This window comes from Apis cerana, linkage group LG3 (genome assembly GCF_029169275.1).
Source record: "Apis cerana isolate GH-2021 linkage group LG3, AcerK_1.0, whole genome shotgun sequence".
NCBI lineage: Eukaryota > Metazoa > Arthropoda > Insecta > Hymenoptera > Apidae > Apis > Apis cerana.
The window spans coordinates 6,669,707-6,690,490 of record NC_083854.1 but is presented as its reverse complement, the minus strand read 5'-3'; the positions used below and the strand labels follow the sequence as shown (position 1 = coordinate 6,690,490).

Sequence of the window (20,784 nt, the reverse complement as noted above, 5' to 3'; positions counted from 1 at the left end):
GAATTTAATTAATGTCACACCGTGGACGCGTCGAGCCACGACGCACGGTTCAAGGGTTGCACGTCAATTTCCTTCACCGAAACTATATCTATTCTATTCTTTTTCCATTCTTTACCCCCATTCGCTTTCCTTTCGTCGATTCGAATCTCGTTTGCGACAATCTCGTATCGACGAATACATATGGGGAGGCCCAATTCAAACCATCCACTTTCGACAAATATAATATATATATATATTTGTATCGTTGAAAAAACAATCGAGAGCTTCGAAGCTTTAGATAAAAGGGGAGAGCATATTGGCAATAAATCTTTAGGAGGACTTTATCACGCGGCACAATAAAGTCTCAATAACACCTAACGCACTTATCCGCGTTACTTTTTTCTCTTTCTCTCCTCCCTCTCTCCTCCAGAATAATCTCGAATATCGATCCGAAATGTATCACCCGGTTCCGGCATAATCTTCATCCTCTCGAACGATACGACGATTCACACGTTATCAATCTCCGATCCAATGACGAGGCTGGATGCGATGGATTAATCGACTACGGAAACCATGTACTGAACATGCTCTTTCACCTCTCATCCAACGAAGAAAACGGAAGTGTAACGAGAATTCCCTTTAGAATCTACTTAGCCGAGGATTATTCCTGGAAATCCTCCTAGGGGGATCTCGAGATGCGTTCGATTACTCCGTACAAAGGATATATTTTTTTCCAGGGTTCGATCATCTTGGGGAAGGATGTTTTGTTTCGTGGATGGGATTTACGTTCTCGCGTTTGAAATCGAGAGGGATGCGATTGATTCGTTCGTGAACGACGTTTTAATCTGTGGGAGATTACGTTTCGGCGAGGAAGGTCGAAGGTTGGAAATAGCCCGGCGTCGTCTACGATGCACGTTCCGTTTCTAATAATAAACCCGATTCCCGGTTATTGGGAATGCTCGGAAAGAAGCGTAATTGCCAAGTCTCCCAGGAGAGGGATATCGCTTCCCCACGGTTAATTACAAATATCGGGACGCATATATTAGTACGCTCGTGCCACGTCCCCTAATTACTGCCATTTATATCGCGTGACAACCGTATCGAAATACGAATCGTATCAGGGAAGGGAATCGGGCAAATAGATTTTGACGGGGCTGATTAACCGAGGCGGAGACGCGGAACGGCATCGATATCGAGCTATATGCAATATAATTCGAAAACGCGTCGGTGGAGATAAATTCTCGAGGAACCAGATTAAAAGTTGTACCGGCCGATCGATGGTTTACGAGCGTAATATCGAGGGGGAAGGGAATTGTTGATCGATACTCGTGAGTCGATAACTCGATGCTGCTTGGAAGCTTTATGGGCGTAATAAGGGGGCCAAGATTAAAACGCAGCCCGGCCACTGTCCCGGGATCGACCCCCCGAGCAATTTTATTTTACCACTTTCGAAATGGACGATATAAAAATATTGCGAGCAAGTTCGAATTCTGTCGTGAATGATATTTCGAAAGTTATTAAAGCAATTTCTTTTTCGTTCGAACTGCCTCGATCGTTCGAATTTTTTAATAAATAGTTTGATTAAAGGAAGCGATGTTTCCAGGTTATTAATTCTCAATTGTCCAAAATTATCGCGTTTGAATTATGTTTTTTAGATGCATTCCGTACCATTTTTCGAGTCAACAAAATATATTGGCTTTGATAAAAGAAAACGATATTTCCAAGACATTAATTCTGAAAAAATATCGTCGAGAAATATCCAAAATTTTTATCGAAAAGTTTCGATTGCGTGATTAAATGTATTTCATCGTCAAAAAGGAAATGGAAACCTCTTCGAGTTACTGCGTTGTTAGAAAGGAGATATTAACACGAACTTTAACTTGAATTGTCTTAGCTATAAGTGTCTTAGCGTTGGATGTAATATAATGGCTGGAGGCGAGCTTCCTACGCAGTATTCGCAGACAATGCGCGCACTGATCTTAAAGCGTACCCTGTAAAATTGCTCAAAATCGTGTCTGTTTTTCTTCTTTTTTTTTTTCTTTAGACAGTGAAAAATTCCATCAAATTTTTCAACGAAACGGTAAACGGTTTATCGTTGCTCGATACGACGTTGCACGTTTAGATGCTTTCTCTCGTGATGAAAACTACTACGCGAGTAAAAGTATCTCCCCTTGTTCGTGAAAATTAAATTTTCCTCCTTTAATACGCGATCTTACGTAAATAGTACGGGCAGGGTTGTAGCACGTACGTTGCATCGAACTCGAAAAGTACAATCAAAACAAGTGATATCAAGTTTTCACACGGTTGCCAGGAAATTATCGGTGGACGTCTATCGATTTACCAGGTCTTGTTTCCTAGCAAATACGTATACGAGGAGCACGTCGTGGAACACGCGTATCGTTTATCTCGATGGGAAATTGTGTTACGCGGCTGCGAACGTTCGTAAGGGTGGGTTCCACGTGTTTATCCACGGGGAATTGGGAAACCGGACGAATCGAGATTAGAAAACGACGGGAGAAACAAAAGTCGTGCAATATAAATAGAAGGTCGAAAATTATTCGAAAATTATGAAATTATGATCAAATTATGAACAAAGGATAAGTATTTATTTAAATTATAATGTTTATCGACAATGTTTAAACGCTGATATTTTGAAAATGGATTAATTTATTTGTTGTATCGTGTTAATTTATTCCTCTCGTGTTATATTTAAAAATGAATTTTTAATCATCGATAAAAATTTGATTTTTCTTGATTATCCGAAAAAATCTGAATATTGGTTATTCGAACGACAAGTTATGGAAATAGCAAGGGATTTTTATATTGATTTATTAAGATTTGTACAAATGGAATTCTACTGTAGGAAAAACCTGGAAAATCGGACAAATGCTTGACTTTTGGATTTGAGCGAAGCGTGGATTAGTTATCAAAACTTAAATAAGAATAATCTCGCTTTTGTATAATTGTGATTCATTCCTCCATAAACTTTGCGGCTCGCTCTTTGTTTTACGAAAAAAAGAAAGACGAAAAATAGGAAAAATATTATCAGATTAACGTATGTACTAATATCTTTCAAAAAATAATTGGAAGATAAAAACTTGGGCAATTGCAACTGAATCTTCATTAATTCCATCCGTCCCAATATTTTTACATCAATTCTCGCGATTCGTTGAAAATATGAAAATATGAATGTTCGCTACTTCGAACAACAAACTTCCACCAAGAATTTCAAATTGCTGATTACTTGGTTGCTCAGAGGGCAGATATTTAATCCAAGAAAAATCGGGACAGAAGGGAAGAAAGGCTTGCTAGAGAAACTTTACGTTAAAGTTACATTGGAATGAGAAAATTAGAAGCAACAGGAAATTAAGATGACCGTCACTTGAATAATTTTCATCGGGAAGTGCGAACGAATATTACGTATAAGATATTAATTATAAAACGAACTGTTGTATCGTCTAATCACGATGATTAAAACTTTCCCAAGGAAAACAGCATTATTAAAATATTCTTCCTTAAAATAAAATACGGAAGACAAACTTTACGTACATTTTTCGTTCAAAACGTTCATGGATCTTACAATCGAGGGATACGACATTCGAAAAATTTACGTAAAACATTGGATCGAATCTTTACCCACCACGAAAACCATAAATATTTCCTCTAAATCCCATTTCCTCAAGCAACCATTTCTCATCAAATCACCGATACTCCCTCCTTCGATCCAATCCACAAAATCCCGATTTCCCGTTGAAATTAGATTCGCGGGTATCGAAAGAAGCGAGGCACGTATCCACCGAATGGATTCACATCGTGTATCGACAATCTCGATTGTCGTGGCGCGATTAAACTACCGATCGATACGATATTTGACACGTGTGACTCGTTCCACTTTATCAGGAGAAACGTGAACATCTATCCGCCTATCCACGTAGGTGGATCAATCGGTTCCATTGGCCGACCGCGCCAACTGTTCCAAACTTTTTAACGATATGCGCGTACACACGCTCGAGACGTGCCAATCTCGTCCCCAAAGTTAATTGTCCCCGACCACGGCTGCGAATTACGCAAACTAATTTCGAAAGTCACGGGACGAAAGATAAGGGAGAATTAAATTCGACGCTCGCTTTATAACGTAATAACAAACGTTTTAAGAAGGTTTTTTGGAACAGGAGGAGCATCTCTGAATAGAAGCGTGATTAAAAAAGATGGGGGAAATAATGGACGCGCGTTATTCCTTTGTAAGTTTATCCGATTCGCGCCAACGGATTTCGCGATTAATTTTCGTGATTTTTTTTTTTTAACGATACGATGGATACGATGGATATCCCCTTTGACGATTTAATATCGATCCAGCGCGCGATATGTTGTTTGCAATTTCTTCTTGCCGTAAGAAAATATTTATATCGGTAAATGAGATGCGGTCACGAAAGCAAATTAAATTTAATGTGAAAGATCCGTTTTACGTAAAATGATGGTCAATTTGTTTAAGTACCTGTTGAACGAGTATCCATTCGAATATATAATATATTCGCGAAATGATTAAATCTATTTAATCAAGACTCGATGGTGAAAAGTATCGTAAAACCATTCCAAGAAGTGATTTAGATTCGTCCTTAGCTTCGAGCAAATACTTGAAAGATTATCCACTAGCTATTTGAAATACAAGATCCTATCGCTGTAACGAATACGGACTTCCTATAGAGTTATCTCTTCCTTCGCTAATCTAAGTATTTCTTTTTCTACGTCTATTTTATAGGAAAATCCCTGCACAAATGATGAAAGGCCGGCATCAATTTCGGCGTCGTTTCAGTCTACAACCATCGTCGCTGAAGGAGGGCCAGGAAGATGGTACGACGAAAAACGTTAGGTAAGAAGATTTATATATCTTCCAACTCCTTCCCCAAATCTGTCTTATTCGCGCTCGAAAATCCTTCACCTCCTCCGATAAGAAAAAAAGAATCCTCCTTCCTTTCGTCCCCGAGGTATCTTTACTCCTACCCTTTTCTCTCTTGTTTCAAAAAAAAAAAGAAGAACGAGAGTCACGAGAATCTTTTCACAAAAATGCAAACTGATTTCAATCTTTGTGAAATGCTAGTTCGAGACAAACAACAATAAAAAAAAAGAATTGAAAACGCGGATAAGAAAAGAAATTTCCAAGGTAAAGCGCGTATTCCATCGTTCGAGAAACAGTTCTGGAAAGATTCTTTCGCAATATTTCGCTCCCTCTCCACCCTTTCTCTCCATTCTTCTTTCTCCCCCTCTTCGATCCCCTGACCTCCCCTCTTGACTCCACTCTTAGGCCAGAGCTTTAATTTTGCGGCCAGTTCTTGGCAAAAAGAGAAGCTCGCGCCCTCCTCTCCTTTGTGCACGGCCAAGTAATAACCGCGTCTCGCTCTCCTCCTCCACGTAATAAGCGTGGATGATTACGAAGATACTTAGGGAACAGTTGTTATCTGGTGCATGCAAAAGCGGCGGTGCGCGCCCATCATCGTCGCCGCAATTTCCACCGCGATGCTGGCCGACTATATATAGTATATTCTGGGAGAGGGGGGAGTAAATGGCTCAGAAATTCAGAGCTCGCGTGTACAAAACAACGTATTCGATAACTCGTGGTGAAAGGGGATCTTTAACGTTCGTTAGCGCTATTCTCCTCCCTGGAACGTTGTCCCCTTAAATATGAGACGCGGTTTCCTGTCTTATTAACACCCTCGCGCTCAGGTGTACCGTTACCTCGCGCCAAAGAAAAATGGCCGTGAGAAGAGGACCAAGTTTCATTTAACTCTCGCTCTGGTATGATTCCTATTTCAATTCAATCCGTTAATTAGATCGTTATTAGAAACGCGTCTCATATCGAATAAAGTCTCTCTCATAAATCTTTCTTCTTGAATTGCTCAAGTATAATCGAATAACCGGTTTAAATATAAGAAGGATATTCTTATGGTATTCTTCGATTTTCCTTTTTGACTATTCCGGAAGTTTTATAAATAAATTTCAGGAACGAGAGGCTGTCGGAGTCGGACAGCGGTGGCGGGAAACACGCGGAAAGCTCGATACGGCACAAGATCGTTGTGATGGGGGCGGCGAAAGTGGGGAAGTCGGCGATAATCAATCAGTTCCTCTACAACACGTTCACCCCCAAGTACAAGAGGACGGTGGAGGAGATGCATCACGGGGATTTCAACGTTTCCGGTATACAATTGACCCTCGACATCCTGGATACATCCGGCTCGTACGAGTTCCCCGCGATGAGAGATCTGTCCATCAAGTCGGCGGACGCGTTTATCCTCGTGTACGACGTCCACGACGCCAACACGTTCCTCGAGGTGAAGACGCTGAGGGCGCAAATTCTTAACACGAAGGGGGCGGTGCCGATCGTCGTCGTCGGGAATAAAGTCGACTTGATCGACACCGAGAAACAGGTAACATTGCCTGCCACGCGGACTATCTTCTCTATCTAAAACATTATTGCTATTCCGAACAACTGTTTCCAGAGGATTAAAAACCCGTTTCTCTTTCGTATCTTATAATTATATAAATGGATTTTTATATAATTTTATTTTTTAATTTATAAATTGAAATTAATTAATTTTATATTGAAAATATAATGTTTTATTTAAATTATATAAATTGGAGAAATATAGATTTATTTTAAATCTTTTTATAAAGTTAGAAGCTTTATTTTTGATATTTCAATTTTAAATTAAAATAAATTAGATAATTAGCTAAATTATTATTATTCATTTAATTTAATTTATGATTTTATATATTAGTATAGAATTTTATACTTGTGAATTTTTATTTTTTAAAATTATTAGTTATTAAATATTTATATATATATATTATATATATATATATTTATATATATAAATAAAATCGTGATTGTATAAAAGTGTAAAAGTCTAATTAATTATTAATTATCTATCGATGAATTTAAATTAAAAGTTGGACACTTTATTAGAAATTATTATAGCTGTAAAAATACAAAGATACGAAAAGGTCTACCTTTTTAATGAATAATTAGTTACATATATATAAAATATATAATTCGATTTGAAGGATTAATCGGGAACAATTTCTCTTCCCCGCTACAATTCTAATCGAAGGTGCATTTCCAGGTGGATACGGACAGCACGAGAGAGTTGGTGACGATGAAATGGGAGAACGGTTTCGTGGAGGTGTCAGCGAAAGAGAACTTGAACATTTCACAGGTGTTCAAGGAGCTTTTGATCCAGGCCAAGCTGAAGTACAATCTAAGCCCGGCATTGAGACGTCGCCGCAGGCAATCATTGCCACCGCCCCAGCATTTGAATTCCCGCAGCAGCAGCGCTCACGTACCGTCCCCGGCGCAGCTGCAGCATCTGCAGCAGATCCGTGAACGTTCCGAGTCGAAGAGGAATTCCTGCATACTGTCGTAAACGAAAATCCAAAGGCATTGACGACCGTTTCTCACCTGATTCGAGAGGAGGAAGGGACGATGGAGGCCGATTCTCTCCGACCGTTCGAAACGCTCCCATCGAACACGAACGATGATAGGATAGGAACAGGATTTCTTTTCTATTCGAAAGAGAACTTTCGTCCCGTGCAGGCCTCTCATTCGATTTTTAAGAAATTTATTAGATTAATATACGATCTTGAATCGAGAGTCTAGCTGGTTTTTCCCGATTGAAGAAAAGAAAAAATTATTTCGATGTTTATCGTTCGAAAATTCGATGTGAATAGCGAGTGAATCTACGTACTTGATGTTAAGTAAAAAATTTTTTCGTCGAAAAATTGAGAATTTCTCGTTCCTAGGTAGAAGAGGAAATGACGAACACGATGGAGAGACGCGCTTTATCGCGACTTTAATAAGGATAATACAGAAGATGATTATTCCTCGTGACGACCCAGTCGTTCGTTTTAATTAAGAAATCATCCTTGCTCCCCCTTTCTCGATGCAAAACATCACACCTATTTACCGATTTCATTCAAGTTGCGGATCGACGAGAGGTATCGAGCTGAAAACAAACGACCCTCTACCGCCGATCGAAATATGCTTGAACATAATTATTCCGAATTATTCCGAAGGGATTCCCATCTTTGCAGATATATCAACAAGTATCTTACAAAGGTATCCTATTTCAGGGTTGTTCCCCACTGCCCACTCACTCACTATCTTATTATCCATTTACGAATCCATTGACGGCCAAAGAACGTTTTATAAAACAGTTTTATTGGCTACATTCCATTGAATTTACATCGAGCAATTGTCTATGCTGTTCTTTATATCCCCTCGTGTTATATATATATATATATATATAATTTATTTATTATATTTATTTATTATATATATATATATATATATGATTTATTTCAAAGCAATTGGTTCGATTTATTATAAAATTTATTGTAAAATAAAAAGGGCACGCGAAGAGGGACATGTTACATCCCGTCGTCCATCTCTAAAAAAATGGAAAATGGCAAAAGTATCATTTACCGCGAAAATATCGAGTTATTTGTCAATTAAGGTGAAACGATGAACGTGAATTCACGCATTGTACGCCGATTGCCTTTGCTCCGAATCTGAGTTAACCGCGTTAACGATAAAAAAGAAAAAGGTGAGGTGAAAAATGAAACGTACAAAAAGTTTTATTCGATCGCATATAGCTTTTGAGGTTGAGTTGTGTTGTCATTGTAATTGACGCGGTGGATAAAAACGGGAATCGTAGAATGTCGACGAGTTTCTGTTTTTTCGTCATTTGATTGAGATAAACGTGAGAGATATACATAAACGTTGTGTCTATAAATTTTAATGAAAATATCGTGCAACGATCGTTGATCGATTTTGTAATATTGTAGATGGAAAGATTTATCGATTTCACGTTTAAATAATATATCGCATGATATAGTATAATTTATCGTTTGGGAAGAAATGTCACGTTTTTTCGAATATATTATTCAGATTAAAAAAAAAAAATCTATAATATACACGTTAGTGTTATTTAATGGTAGAAATTCTATGTAAATAAAAGAGCCTTGCGATGTGGATATCTCGTTGAATCGAAAACCCACATTGGGTATAATTTTACATAAAGTACTTACATATACGATTAAGCAGCAGCCATGTAATTTAACGCGTTTCAACGCGATCAAAATGAAAAATGTCGCGCATCACGATAACGGGATAAAATTATTATTTCAATGTAAAAAGAAAAAAAAGAAAAGAAAAAAAAAAAAGAAAAAAAACTCGCAATCTCGAGAATCAAATCAATACGTTTCTCGATCGTTCCAAATTCTCTAATTATTGGACGAACTTTTCGCTGAGATCGTGCGTTTACCCGATCTGTGCAATTATTTCCTGTTACTTGGATTAATAATGTTGTAATGTTGTAATAAGACGAATCGGTTTCAAACGTGCGAACAATCCAACAACAAGTTACGAAGATCTATTAATATCATAAGATAAGAACAACAATGGATCTACGTCATACGGAGTTTCGGAGGCAGGTGGTATTTGACACGATTGCAATTATTTTTAGAATAGATCCGGAGGAAATATGTGGTGACAAATTATTAAGTAGTCTAAGCCTTTGACTTTATATCATTGCGTTACCAGAAATTAAATAAAAGATGAGTGTCATATTCAATTTCCTCTTCTGAAAATTTTCTTTCGATTTATTCCCGATCTTTGAAATTTTCTTGTAAGATAAAATATTAAAAAACTTTTCGTATTATTGCATTAAATTATGATTAAGATATAGTATATATAATATCCTGTATAGTAAGATTCTGTAGATAAATAAAAAAACTAATTGAAATATATAAATTCGCGAATATACAACGTATAAACGCGTAGAATTATATATAATTTTTAATAAAAATAAACTTTGATTCGATTTATATTGGATAAAGAATGTAATGAAATTAATTAGATATTGGAACCATCTTTTAAATTTTGAGGAACAAGTGTAGACAAAGAGAGCAACTAATGGAAAAGGACAGAAATAGTGTAAAAATATTAATGCTGGCGCCATCTGTAGTATGCACACGAAACTAATATAGATAAAGAGAACAAATAATAGAAAAGGATGAAAATAGGGTAAGAATTGACTGTCAGCACCATCTCTCGAGTGCCAAGAAAATTTTTTTTCAGAGCAAAGAGAATTCAGAATTGAGATTCAGCGCCATCTCTCGAGTATTTATAGAACAATTTTCCTTGAATAAAAATTTTTTAACCGAGAGATGGCGCTAAATGTCAGTTTTTAACCTATTTCTATCTCTATCCTTCTTCTATTATTTGCTCTCTTTGTTTAAATTTGTGTTTCATTTGCGGCACTCTAGAGATGGCGCTGATATCAGAATTTTTATTCTATCTCTGTCTTTCTCCCACTATTTGCTCTCCTTGTCTATACTTATACTTTGTAGACATCGTAGAGATGGCGCTCGTGAATTTTTATTCTATCTCTTATTATTATTAAAAAAGAAATATGAATTATGAATGAATGGATTTTTTCTCATGTATTCAAATTTAATTATATAATTATTAATAAATTTGATATTAACTAGCATAAAATATTGTTCTTCTTTCGAAAAGAATAATAATTTCTGAATGTACATTAACCTAAAAAACGCTTATTTTCGTATGAGTCTTGGTACGTTTCGATAAAACTCGGTAAACGATTGTCTAGATATCAGTGAAACGTTAAAAGAAAATATGTTTCAGCCGAATTTCCGCGTTAAACTCGATTTATGTAAATTTTACAATGATGCGCGTCGTTTTTCTTGGATTTTTATCGACAGTACAAATATGTTTCAAATTAATCATTTAAAACAGCATATTACGGAATTGTTGAATATCAAAGAACCGTTTCATTTATTATTAAATGAAAACGAATATTTACCACCCAGCGAGAATATACGCATTTTGAAAGAAAATGAAACAATTCTGTGAGAATTTTTAAAAAATATATATATATATATATATATAAAAATCTATCGCATTATTTATACAAAACTGTTGCAGGGTTTCTCCTGGATCTGGATTAAATAGCCATTTTGATTTATCTATAAATAATCACTTCGATTCATTTACAATTTCACCAAGTGAGAAAAATATACCAGAGTTAGAGAATAGTTTTAAGAGACCAAATGAAACTAGAAATTCATGTCAAAAGGAATTGAAAATATCAAGTATCATGAATAGATCTCAAAATGGTAAGAACATATAATGAAATAATTAATATAGTCAAATTAAAATCTCTTGATATAAATTTTATAGAAGAATTTGATATATCTACAAATCTCTTCACATGCCCAAAAAGAAAACGTGTAAGACATAAAAAAAAGAAAACAACAGCTGAAGAAACAGTGATACAAAAAAAAGAAAATGAGTTAAACAAACCTAAGATTATTAATTCTTATGATATTCCTTTTGGCAAACATATTCGTTTTGATGATTTAGAAGATAATGATTTAGAAGATAATAATGAGGAAAGAAAACCTAAATGTCAACAAATAATGAATGGAACTAATACAACTCATGTATCACCTACTCATGAATTAGCTAATTTATTATCATTAAGTAATAATTCTACTCCTGTTACTTTTACAAATATTAAAGTAAAAGGAATACAGGATTCATGTGAAAAAATACAATCTCATGAAAATAAAAGCATAGTTTCAACTAATAATATTAATTTAGAAAAGTTATTAAATACAGATTTCAAAACATATCCAATTATGATAGAAAAACCACAACTTAAGGATATCATTGCATTTAAGGTAATTTAAAATATTAACATTTATTATAATACGTATATATATATAATTAATTATTTTTTAGATGCTCAAAATTGGATCAGACTATACACCACAAATATCAGACTTTATTGTAGCAGAGATTTTATCTTATTGTTCAGAAACATCAGTATATATTCTTAAAATATTACGTATGTGATTTTTATTAATATATATATATATATCAAAAAAGAAATTATTATTATATTTTTTTGATTATTTATAATAAAATATTTATTTATAGGAGGTTTATCTGAAGTGCAAGTACCAATAGGAAAATTTACAATTATGGAAGATACAGTAGAACAAACTACGAATGATACAATTACATTAAATTATGCACAAATAATGGAACCTCGATCTATATTTATAAATAATACAGATAAAGAAACTATTCTAAATACAGATAAAACAATTATTCCAGATACAGATAAAACAATTATTACAGATACAGATAAAACAATTACCCCAGATATAAATAAAGCAATTAATTGCGTTTAATTAAATATCGATTATGTATTAATAAATAAATACAATATTTTATACATTATAGATTAAATATTTTTATGTAAAATAGAATATATTGCTTCATTATCATTCTGATATGTAATTTATATATAATGATTAAAAATAACAGAATTGTTTGTAATACGTACATTTTTTGTAATGTTGAAGTGTAGAGTTCTTGATATGAGCAATTATCGTTGATTGAGTTGGAATTATTAAAGACTTCAATAAAATTTTATTGTACATTACAACAATAATGAAGTAAATTTCAATTAACTTCACATAAATTGAACGACGTATTATCCGTAAATAAATTTTATCACGAACGACAACTTTGTATTCACACTATCGTTAATTTTGATCAAAATCAGAATCACTAACTTTAGAAAAGAAATTATAGAATCACTTTTACAATCACTTCTACTTTATTTTAAAAATTATAATAACTATGGACGTCAAATCAAGCTTGACCGAACCTTTTTTCTTAGTCTCGTTTTGATTGGTTAATTTCGTTCCACCAATGAGATTCAAATGTTTGAAATTTGGATAATTGAAATCTCGTATAATTCGCTTATTCTTATTTTTAGAGACATGGAATATATAATAGAAATATAACAAATATATTTTTCTTAATAAAAGGATAAAAATCACTCAAATATATAATAATTTTTCTAATTTATCATTATGTATATTCTGTTAATAAATTAAAGTTTACGTTAATTTAATAGATACTTTTTAATCAACGTAGTATTGATATAATATAACAGGTAATGTGAATTAAGAAGTATTGAAGAAAAGAAACTTTGTTTCTAAAGTTTATGGAACTCATGAAAATTAAATTTTGAAGAAGTATTTTTTGTAAAAATATACATGTATATATCTATCATAAAAATTTCTCATATTTTATTTTATATTTATATTTTCCATATTTAATATGAAAAAGATTAACAAATGATTGATAATTAATCTTTTATTTTTATTTATTTTTTTTTCTTTCTATATTTATACGAATTTGATGTCGATAAAAATAATGTTATGCAATCACAAAATCAAATAATTTTGCATCTATATTTTATTATCAATCAAAAACGAAAATACAAATTGAAATTTGAATTTAATCGATGGCTAACTGGATTTACCATCGTACGATATCGTATTATACAGTTAAATTTGCTTTCACATTTCCGGCATCGAGCCATTCATCCTTTTGCAACGAATCTAATCACGAGATATCTGAGATTAATTTCAGGGTAGCAACGAACGCAATAGGGATTAATAGAAAGCAGCGTGTATATACAATTTACTTCAGAGAGCCATGTATTCGCATAACTGTTCCAATTGTACGATTAATAACACTTGCTCAAAGAAAATGGCAATATTCTCTTGAAAGTCTAGACTTAATATTTCTTCTGGCACCCTTTATCTTTCATGATCGATCAATTAAAGGACCAAGCAAAATAAACTACTATAATTAACTTAGAACTTATCGTAGAACTTTCGTCTTATTTCTCTCTGCTTTCCTCTCTTTCTCTTTCTGTTCCCTTATTTTCTCAAACTCTCTGATTATAGAACTATTTTTACTCTACGTTACATCCTTTCTTTCTGTCATGTCTCGTTTCAATACTTCATTAGCCATGGATAGTATAATATAGTTGTATAAGACGATGAAGATTAACTCGATTCATAGGATTCTGGCGCCACAATGCTCACTATCTCCGTGATATTTTTGATATCATTCTTTTTTGCAATCACAATCTATTGCTATCGATTTCGAAAAGCGTGTATCACGTTTGTAAGAGGAGAAGGAAACGAGACTCATAAAGTTCGTTCCATCGCTTGATCGTTTCCAATATTCGACATCATTTCTCGTGTATCGAAACTAGAGGTGTCGATAATTTCACAGATAAATAATATTTCCGATTATATGGGTTGCAATCGTATACATATATCGAATGATACACGATTCCTCGTGTACTGATACAATGATAGATACACACATATATCTGTGCACTCGTCTATCGATGAAATTTAATCCGTTCTTCAATTACGAACCTTTCAACGTACGATTCTATAATACAGTTTTTATTTAAACATCGTCCACGACACAATTTTCGCATTTCCTTCTTCTGTGTAGAAAGATAAAAGGCCAGCCAATCGAGATAATCATTGCGGAACTAACAACGTAACAGTGTAAATATTTACGCTGATCGAATAGAGAAAGTTTGATAATTCGTGTAATTTCATCTTTATATTGTCTTGCTTTGTCTCTGTATAACTTCTGGAAACATTTCATTCTTTTTTTCGATTTACGCGTAATTTCATGCATGATTTCATACATCGCGCGACATTCATTCGATCGATTTCAATCTCTTCCAATGATTTTATTGAATATTAAAACATAATAGTATTTGTCAATTTCAAATTCAGATCTTTTGAAGAGACGCAAACTTATTAACTTATTACTATAACATTAAAACTATTAAACTATTAAAACTATTTGAATATTTCAATTAAAATTAAAATTTTCGAGTCCATCTCACGAATACTTTAACAATTTTCCAGTTTGAAAATGAAGACGCAAAAATATTATTCTCTTAATTAAACGATGATTACAAAGGAATAACTTTGATAGTGTTCAAAGTTAATTAAATGATCCAAGATCTCGTTTACAAATTTGAAGAATGCGAAACGTCTTATAAGAAAATTTTTCTTGTAACGAAGCGTTCGATTTCTTCAAGAGTTCGGGAGGAAAATTACGAATACTAAAACCGAATAGCCATAATATAATATATATCCACTAAATTTATATAATATAATATCCACTAAATTTACGAGCAGAGCAACATCCTGATAGACATTGGTAGCTCTATCATGAAAAAGAGTGCTCATAAAACACGCTCGATTCTAACACGTTTAACGATCTTCTTCCTGTTAATAAAATCTGCTCTCGAGAAAAGAAACTTTTACCAAACTACCGCCAACCTGAAAATTTTTATTGTTATGCCTTGTCAATGATTAATGAGTCGTAACGTTCATCAAACAGTTATCAATTCTTAATAAAGAAATCTTTTTCTGATAGAATTTTATAAAAGCATTTATAAAATACTTGAGCTTCCAACTCGAAATTTTAATTTTAATGCGATCTTGTAGATTCTTATGAAAACATTCAGAAGAGTTTTTCTTAAAATTGTATTGACATCAAATGATTTTTGATTCTATAACTTTCGAGCAATTTAAAATATTAAAAATTATTATTTGTTGATAATGCAATCTATGTTTTCATTTTCGATCTCAATTCATATCGATGCAATATCGAATCTTACTTTAATATGATGACTCAAATTAATAATTATTGTAAACGAGAAATGTATAATTCGAATAATTTCGATATTTCTGACATTACGTCGATATTATCATCGATCCTCAAACAAATATTTGAGAATTACTCGAGAAAAACATTCCCTGGTCTATCACTGATCTCGATACACCGCGAGATTGCATTCTTTTAAACCTAATCATCTTTCGCGCGGATTTTATGATCGAACGGCTTTCCACAAGAAGGGAGGGTCGATTCAATCTCTTCACAGATTGCAACGTGATACGAATCTCATGTAAATTCGCCAAGTATCCGGACGAAAGGGCCAATTGTTCGAAGGTGGTGTGCGCGATGATTGCGTCTACATCCGTGAGTTGGTGCACGTCGTGCAGTCAGGAAGTTGGCCAGATTGAAGGCTTCCAGGTCGTTCCGGTAACCTTTCCTGGAAACTCCATCCCATTATCGTGGCGCGTTCGCGCGTATCATCATCGTTGTATTATAAAGGTTCATATCGGATGTATATCGTTAGAGTGACAAGCGATAATTCATTCATTCAAATTTTCAGAAAAGTTCTCTTCAGAAGAGAAAATTATTCTTCGATATTCGTAAGAAAAGAAAGAAAGAAAGAAGAAAAAAAAGAAAAGGAAAAGAGGATCCCTCGAGGAAGAAAAATTGATTTTGGAGAAAAACTTTCTCTTGCATTTGTCAAGATTTTGATTATGACGCTATTCAATCGTAGATACAAAAATTGGCTATAAAAATTGATATAAATTTGTTGCGATGCGAGGGAAAACGTGTGCTTGTGCCGAAAGTACGGCATAAAGACGCCAGTGACGGCGTCGTAAATTGAAACGAATATTACTGTAAAACGTTATCGATACCGATTTATGGTTATTTATCAGCGACCCCGTTCCGATAAACAACCGGAAAAACACGCTATTTGGAGAGGAAGAAAGTTAAAAATGTCCGACGCATCGACAGATTCTTCTCGCGTTCTTTTCCCCGTTTAAGATAAGTCTCTTTTAGAATATGACCTTATTCTAAGGAAGACGACCCTATTCCTCGAAACGCAAAAATATTTCGGTCGAATAAATCAATAATCGCGGCACGGGGTCATCGTTAAAAATAGTTCCCGGGTAAAAAAGTAATTAACAAATGGATCGTTTCTTATCGACATCGAGGGGTTGGAAACTATGTTTACGCAACCTGATATTTATACGGTTCTCTCGTTCGTAAGTGTTTATTAAAGAGATATCTCAATTAGTTGCACGATGTATTGATGTATCATTAGATGTATGATTCGCTTATTTTGGAAAGAAATTAATTAAACGAGAAAAAAAATGTATAATTAACGCAATGGTGTGAACTAACAGGATATATTTCTTTTGAAAGGAAAAAAGAGCGATTTCTTATCCTCCTGAAGTGATTTATGATGGAAACGGAAAACGAGACGTGAGAAAGATATTGTAAAGTGTACAGGATCTGCCAGTAGTACATCTCGATATTGGACGCGACGAGTTGCATTAGCGCAGTAGCAAAAATGTAGGGGAAGAAAACACGGTTGGTATGGCATGGTATGGCACGGTGGCGATTTAAGTAATATTTTTCAGAGATTTACTGGAAATTGACGTCCACAGCACACATTGTGGAAGAAAGTAGTCGATTAATGATTCCACAACTCAATTCCGACGTTTTAATTGATCGTACATTTTAAAGAAAATTTATCGATACGAACGGAGGATCTTGGAAGTATTTCCTTCCAAGGAAAAAGGAACTAGTGATAATCTTTAAAAAAGTTCGACCGAAATAGCCGAGATATTTGCTGTGAAAGGATGAGCGGCAAAAGTTTCCATTAAAGAATCGTCTGTCGATGTTTTGAACATCGTTGAAACGCTTCCTTTTAAGAGGAAATGCAAGGGAATTAAAAAAAAATATCAGGTATAATCAATAAAACAGCACAAGAGATAGAGTTCCTAAGATTACTCGAAGAAATAAATTTATCGTGGCTCTTCCTCGTATTTTATTTTATTTTCTACTCGTTTATCTTGGTATGAATAATTTCGAAACAAGAGATAAAGTGGCTGTATAAATAGGATATATTCTTTATATATCCTTAAGATTAAATTCCAATTTTGCAGCGTTTAATTTTTCCTCATTTTATAATTCAATTTCACCTTTGTTTTGTTAAAAATTAAATCAAAAGGATTTGAATTTGGAAGAAAAAAAATTTTTATTTAACATCACGATTATTGTTAAATATCGATAAATTTAATGAATTGTTAAATCGATTTTACGAAAACTCAGAATAAACTGATTCTCCCATATATTTCGAATGGAGAATAAACTAGTAATTATATGGTGAAAATCGAAATGTAAATTATTTTTAATGGAATAATATATCATGGTAATGAGCTAGACGACCTCATAGATCCTTTAAAGTAATTACCATTGCACTCCCACAGATATTGATACGAGATTGGAATCTATAATTCAACATTGAGTCTGATTCTAATCCACAATATTAAAATCTATTAATATCGAACGAAATTTTTGCGATTATATAAATAAGAATATTTCGTTTATCGTACAAAATAAAATGTCTCATTTGCTTTCCGATATTTTAAAATTTATCGAAACCGTCCTGATTTAAATATTTATGAATCAAGATAATAACGTGCATTTACGTACAGGATTTGTATAAATATTGGTGGAATATCGAGCGAGGATGAGAATTTATTTGGCGAAACTCAAAATTATATTGTTTTTCCTCGGTGGGCGGAATTATTCATTATATATCTTCCTCTGATTTGCACTTTTATCATTTCTCTCGCTTATTTATCGACAAATAAATGACAATAGTTCGATAAAATTGCGCTTTCTGGCAAATAAGTCAAAGCCTACAAGATCTAAAGCCTTTTTTGCCGTCCGCTTTGAATATCTGCAGGAATTTGCGCGCGAAAGACAGAGGAACTTTTCGATTTCTTCGAATTATCTCAAGCCATTAGTCACGAATTTTATCACTGAACACACTTCATACGTGACCACTTACATTGAAGATTTCCATCGTACGTTGTTATTACGTAATATTCTTTAAGCAAGCCACGTTCGAACCGATAATAAACCGCGCCACTTTGGCAAAGTGCATTCCGTAATTCGACCAAACACTGAAAATTTCACGAATACAAAGTGTCTTTTCTGCGTGTAACATCCGTAACAACCGTTACGAAAGTATTATTCGCCAACCCCTCGAAAATATCCACGAATGTGCTCCCTTAACGTTGCTCCGACTACCACAGATCTTATGCAAATCGGCGCAATTGAACAAACGCAGCTTTCCATTATATCCTTTATCCACGTGATGGCACGATATCAGTTTCCCGTCGTGTCGAGTTACCCTTCGATCATCAACCGCAAGGGATTCGTAAGTCGTTCGACGCGATGTCGTCGAAACGTGGAAGATAAATCTCTTGCTCGTCCAGAGAGATTCAAGTTCACCGAATCGAAATTTTACGACGAGAATAACCGATGTACCGTCGCATAAAGGTCTTTGTCTCTTTGCTAAGATCTCGGATGAAATCGGATTGAGACGGTGGACGAAAAGCGGTACGCGGCATATTGCCGCTGAATCTCTGTTACGTGCCGCGTTTGGGAAGACAGGCATTATGGAGATAAGGATTATGGAAGGATATCTTTCTCGAAATTTGATTCTTTGAATCAAGTAACAGAGTAGCATTCCACGTTTGGAAATTTTTTAATTCTTCTTTTATAATCTTTCCGTATCTCGTCTTTCCTTAGTTAAAATTGTCTATCTGGCGTTTCTTTTTTAACTTTTCAAGATATATCGAAATATCTTAAAGTAAAAAAAGTTAAAAAGAGATACTTTATAGGGATTTAAAATCAATGATATAATTTAGGAAAGGGAATATTGACCAAGGAAATGATGAAAAACTTTACTAATACAAAAAGATAATAAAAATAATCTTTCAAGTTGCTTATGATGAAAATTTATAACTAAACTATGGATATTTATACATTTATGCAAAATTTAAATATACAAAAATCTGCAGCTACATTTTTTCGTCTTCACGTATCTTATCACGTACTTATAAATTTAATTTTGCATAAAAAAATACGCACTCATATCTGATAATTTCGAAATTATGCAAAATTGGTGTGAAATTCCCGAATCTCCAACTTAACAAAAATTATCTTACTTTATAAATACTCTTCTGCATCCTCTGCATCTTGTCACCTAATTTATTTGTTCCACAGCAATCCACGAACTCCTTTCGAGCCCCAAAAGAGCATTACACGTAATTAACACGAGTCAACAAAGTCCAGAGATCTTTCTATCGAGGGAAAAGGAGGGATATACGAGACAATATCTTCGCGAGATTTTACCGTTCCCTCGAGATTATTGCTCCACCATCACCGGAAGCAGCTACAAAACCAGCAATCTCAATGAGGAGAGGAACAGTTTCGAATCTTTGGAAATCCTTGGAGGAGGAGCCACGAGGTTAGAGAATAAGAATGAAAAAGAAAAAAAAAGGAGGCGAGGAGGATGAAAAAAAGAAATGGTGAAAGTCGAGGTTTAATTTAATCGGACAAAGTGTTGAGTCGAGGCGCTTGCGCAGCCGCCGTGCGTTCCTGGACCACCACCGACCATGCTCTAGTATCACACGCCGACGTCGACGTCGTGGTGGTGTTCGTTGTCGTCGTCGCGACGCCCAGTGATCGTGCCGTCCGCGTCTCTTCGAGCAGTACGCGTCCACACGTCGCGACGACACGGATCCGGATCGTGCACTCAGTCGCCGTTCTTCGAGTGCTCGTGAATTTCGATCGAAATCCTTTGTGCACGTGACCCTGAATACGAGATTATTTATTATCTTCGTTCGTCGTGACGTTTTCCTCCCTGTGCACGAGCTCCTTCAGTGAACGTCTCTTCGTTCGGGATTCGGCGGAAAACGATGTGGCCAACAGGTCGACTCGTGTCTTCGAGCAGGAATCGAGAGGATTGAAAAGGTAAGAGGGGATATATAATAATCTGCGAAAGTTCGAAGTGATCGATGAAGTGAACGTCGTAAAATTGGAGATGGGTAGAGAGAAACTTGAATTTAGCGGGCGAATTTCGAGCGCAGGGGTGGACCACGAGAGTGTCACGTTCCCAAGGATCCTGATTGAACTCTCTCGATATATCCAAGAGAAAC

General features: G+C 34.6%; 3 protein-coding genes and 1 long non-coding RNA gene across 7 annotated transcripts in view; 3 read left to right on the top strand and 1 right to left on the bottom strand.

The window, feature by feature from the left end:
- The window catches only part of LOC107998218 (ras-related protein Rap-2a), a 32,054-nt gene extending 22,449 nt beyond the window's left edge, over positions 1 to 9,605 (top strand). The window contains exons 2-4 of the mRNA XM_017057383.3: positions 4,739 to 4,849; positions 5,978 to 6,401; positions 7,098 to 9,605. Coding sequence (XP_016912872.1) covers positions 4,755 to 4,849; positions 5,978 to 6,401; positions 7,098 to 7,397 — 819 coding nt within the window. The 5' untranslated portion in view covers positions 4,739 to 4,754 and the 3' untranslated portion in view covers positions 7,398 to 9,605. The remainder of the gene's footprint in view (positions 1 to 4,738; positions 4,850 to 5,977; positions 6,402 to 7,097) is intronic.
- Positions 1 to 13,010, bottom strand: part of LOC114577587 (uncharacterized) — a 70,864-nt gene extending 57,854 nt beyond the window's left edge. The window contains exon 1 of one of the 2 annotated variants that reach the window (XR_009829142.1): positions 12,411 to 13,010. This is a non-coding gene — a long non-coding RNA (uncharacterized LOC114577587). The remainder of the gene's footprint in view (positions 1 to 12,410) is intronic. The other variant, XR_003697768.2, reaches the window with a different exon arrangement.
- Positions 10,388 to 12,518, top strand: LOC107998082 (uncharacterized). Its single transcript, XM_017057105.3, has 5 exons — positions 10,388 to 10,905; positions 10,982 to 11,172; positions 11,237 to 11,739; positions 11,801 to 11,906; positions 11,999 to 12,518. The coding sequence occupies exons 1-5, from the start codon at positions 10,673 to 10,675 to the stop codon at positions 12,253 to 12,255; spliced, it is 1,290 nt and encodes a 429-aa protein (XP_016912594.2). The 5' UTR covers positions 10,388 to 10,672; the 3' UTR covers positions 12,256 to 12,518.
- A 1,961-nt stretch (positions 13,011 to 14,971) lies between the features above and the next one.
- Positions 14,972 to 20,784, top strand: part of LOC107998164 (somatostatin receptor type 2-like) — a 76,489-nt gene continuing 70,676 nt past the window's right edge. For all 3 annotated transcript variants that reach the window (XR_009829141.1, XM_017057270.3, XM_017057268.3), the window contains exon 1: positions 14,972 to 20,599. The gene's annotated coding sequence lies outside the window, so the exon portion shown is untranslated. The remainder of the gene's footprint in view (positions 20,600 to 20,784) is intronic.

Excerpts from the sequence above, each read along its gene's own strand:
- LOC107998082 (XM_017057105.3), top strand. The coding sequence starts at position 10,673 with ATGTTTCAGCCGAATTTCCGCGTTAAACTCGATTTATGTAAATTTTAC. Across the intron at positions 10,906-10,981 it reads AAAGAAAATGAAACAATTCT|GGTTTCTCCTGGATCTGGAT; the intron begins GTGAGAATTTTT and ends AAACTGTTGCAG. Across the intron at positions 11,173-11,236 it reads CATGAATAGATCTCAAAATG|AAGAATTTGATATATCTACA; the intron begins GTAAGAACATAT and ends TAAATTTTATAG.